A 3478-nucleotide genomic window follows, 5' to 3' on the forward strand; every position below is an offset into this window, starting at 1 on the left:
TGCCATTTGAGCATTAAAATACAGTTAATAATAGATTTGTAGGCCAAAATATAATAGCTTGTTGTTTGAGTCTTGTGTACTAGTTTAAAGGTGTCACAGGTATTGTGCAATAATCCCATAGAAAAGAACTGTCCTGTCACAAGTTAGGTTTATACATGGCTGGATAAAATCTGTCATTCCCTTATTTCCATACATTAAATGCTTAGGCTAATGAGCTTTTCTGAAGAACAATCCTGTTTTCAGTGGACTGAAAAATAAAGCTTTAAACATTTTTAACTGAAGAGCTATCATCAGGACAATCCATGACTGAATTTTGGATGGCCAACGTCTTTTATGTAAAATGAACTATAAACAACTCATTATATTATATTATTCTGTTTATTTGATATGAAAATTGTCAGCAAGTAAACATCATTCTCCTAATTTGAAACGTAGGGAAACTGAGGAACAGCAAGCATTTAAACAAGCTTAAGCTTCCTATTCAGTAGTGTATTCACTAGTCCTACTGCCTACTGCCTACTTATTCAGCAGCTGAAAATATTCACTTGGGGAAAAAATGTCATTTTTTTGTCAAGAACCTTCTTGAGTCAGATCCTGAACCACAAATTGAGACAGTTTTGTGTATTCTTTCTTGAGAAACAAATGACATTGCTTTCTCTTTCTTTATGAAGAAAATTGGGCTTTTCTTCCTAATAACATGAGATTTATTCACATGACTTTCAAAGAAAAAGAAGTCAGACAGAAGCTACCATTAAACATCTTTTTATTGTAGTCTTTAATGTACATGCAGAATTAAAAAAAAGTGTCAGTTATATCTGTAAGCGTATAACAACAATGTAAATGTCTTGGATCAGTAATGTATTTGGATTAGGGAAAGTGAACAGACATCTTTCAGGATATACAGTTTATATGGTAAATCAAAAAGGTTTTCTTCAGAGTGATTTTCCTCATAAAAAGATAAAATATTTCTTGTTTACAATCTCACTTGGTTTTATTACTGAAAAAATCTATAAGAGTACACTCTCCATTATGTACATAGAAAAACATAAAACTATATCCATACCAGTGTCTGTTTTAAATGCAAACAATAGTAGTTAATAGCTTTGTAATTTTTTTGTGCACCCTCTCCCCTCTCTCCCCGCCCCCCCTTTAAAAAATGCAGCATTTCCTAAAGTTTTCAATGCTTTGGCAGAAATTGAACCGAAGGCACTCTTGTGTTAGGTAAAGCAATATGTGAAATATCAGCACTAAATAAAAAGCTGTAGGTGTACCAGACAGCTCCATGCTCATCCCAAGGGCCAAATCTTGCACTCTCCAAGGTCAAGAACTGGTCTGCTGGAGATCCCAACTGGAGCAGGCTCAGGCCCCAGGTTGGTTTACAATAAAGCTGATTAGCCTCGCAACTATTTTTACAAATGCTTCATGCAAACCATATGAGGATGCAGAGAGTATCTCTGGACACAGTACTATCATGAGGGCAAAAAGTTCCTGCGGGTCACAGCATCAGAACGTGTCGCAAAGGCTTTGCTTTCCAGGCCTTGTGCTTTGCAACACGGTAGTTTCACACAACACTCTCTGTTTAAGACTTCCTGATGTTGCAGCTCAGCTAAAAATAAGCCAACCAACTCACAAATGTGAAGTTTCTAAGCCATCTCTTGTGATGGATTAGTTTAGACTCAGCAATGCGTCAATTCTCCTAAAAATAATCTGCGTGCCACTGGCACGCTGACTTCTGCCAATAGGGAAGCTTTGAAAGCTGATAGAAAAGTTTCTGTCAGGGGCAGCTCCTCCTTGGCCTCATGTGGCTTGTGTTTGGCACACCTTCATTTTTCTTGTAACTCAGGGTTATCTCTGGCATACCTGCCATAGATTTATATGAATACTTTACAAAAAAAAAAAAGAAGCCTATGAGATAAGCACCTAAATGCTCACTAAGGCATGTGTCATAAGTCACAGTCAGGAAAACATTTCCATAATGACCAGTTTTAGTTCTCAACTGCAGTGTGCTTCTGCAATCCTAGCAAAGGCTAAGAAATGGCTGAATGCAAACTTCCAAGAGAGAATGAGACAGAAAGGCACCAACTGAAACTTTTTATGCACTTGAAAAGTTTTCATGTGTCAATGTCTCCAACCTGATAAAGTGTTAGATTTTCAGGACATATATTAGTTCAGTAATTTGTTTACTTAACTAATTTATTCATAGTGCACCATATCTGACCATGACTGTAAATAGCTGCAGTCAACTGACAATCCAATTGAAAAAGAACATTCTGCTAAAACCTGCCAACTGGTCACATTCATTCTGCTGCAATAGCTCTGTGTTCTTTGGCCACAATAAAATGAATGGCTTTATAGTGTTGGACAGCATTTTTGTCGTTCTTCGGTATCACTGTGGATTTACCTCACAAGAAATAAAAGGTGAGATAAAAAGGCATCCAACAACACTTCAGTCTCTGAATTGAACAGCCAGCGAAATGATATGCAGCTGGCATGGAAGAATAGCCATTTAAGGTGAGTTAGAAATGCAGATTGAAGGGAGGAAAAAGAAGAAAAAAAAAAGGGCAAGTAGTCCAGTAAGAATAAACAGTAGAATAAGAAACTGAGCAAGTGATTCTTTGTTTTGGGCCAGTATATCCACCAGCAGTTGCTGTATGTTGCTTTGGGAAACACAAAATTGGCACCAAAATGCTCCAAACAACACAAAACCCCCACCCTCTTCCTAGGCTGATGGCTCTCCTTGAAATGTCCCTCAAATCTCTTTCCGTACTGTGGCTCGGATGCTGCTGAACATTTTGCCTACGGCCTCAAACAGTGGGTCGCAGAACGTGTGGATGCAGATCGAATACACGCGGCTAATGCACTGGATCTCAATCAAGTAGCTCCTTATGCATGGCACCACCGCCCAGATGTGCAGGAATGACAAAATGGCAAAGTAGATGCCCCAGATGAGAGCCATAGGAATGCCGAAGATAGCTGACAGTAAGCGATAAAACCAGTATTTCGTTACAGTGAAGGTGGTAAAACTGGCCTTCCAGATCCCATCAAAGCTGTGTGTTCCCTCTGGCTCAGCAATCACATCTTCAAAATCGATCTGCAGCAAAGAACACAAAGTCAGGTCAGTCAGATGTTTGCATCAAGGGCAGATTCCAGAAACTACTTTCCTGGAGAGCAATGGTCCCCTGCAACAAAACACCGAAAAACATACTTCCTACATCCCAACATGATTTTACCCATTTTAGCACATCATTTAAGCCAATAATCTTTTCAGGGACTATTTTCTTCCAGTGACTATCAGGGAGCCTCGATGATTAGTTCAAAATTAGATCTCTAACTTCTAGATGGAGATGAACTGTCCTCAATATATTTTCCTCATCTCCTACAGCCCTAAGGGTATGCAGTGCCCTTGAACTCTACTTAAGATGAACCAGGTGAACAGAATCATCATGCTTTTCATTGTTTATCTTAACCATTTCACATC

At 38.7% G+C, this 3478-nt stretch overlaps 1 protein-coding gene across 1 annotated transcript; it reads right to left on the reverse strand.

Moving 5' to 3' along the window:
- Positions 1-758: 758 nt before the first annotated feature.
- CAV1 (caveolin 1) lies at positions 759-3100 on the reverse strand (the record flags this gene model as incomplete). The annotated part of the gene is made up of 1 exon (XM_010169397.1): positions 759-3100. A coding segment is annotated over one exon (351 nt), but the record flags the coding sequence as incomplete, so codon positions are not given.
- Between the last annotated feature and the right edge of the window lie 378 nt (positions 3101-3478).

Source organism: Antrostomus carolinensis, unplaced genomic scaffold, assembly GCF_000700745.2.
Source record: "Antrostomus carolinensis isolate BGI_N321 unplaced genomic scaffold, ASM70074v2 scaffold14980, whole genome shotgun sequence".
Lineage (NCBI taxonomy): Eukaryota > Metazoa > Chordata > Aves > Caprimulgiformes > Caprimulgidae > Antrostomus > Antrostomus carolinensis.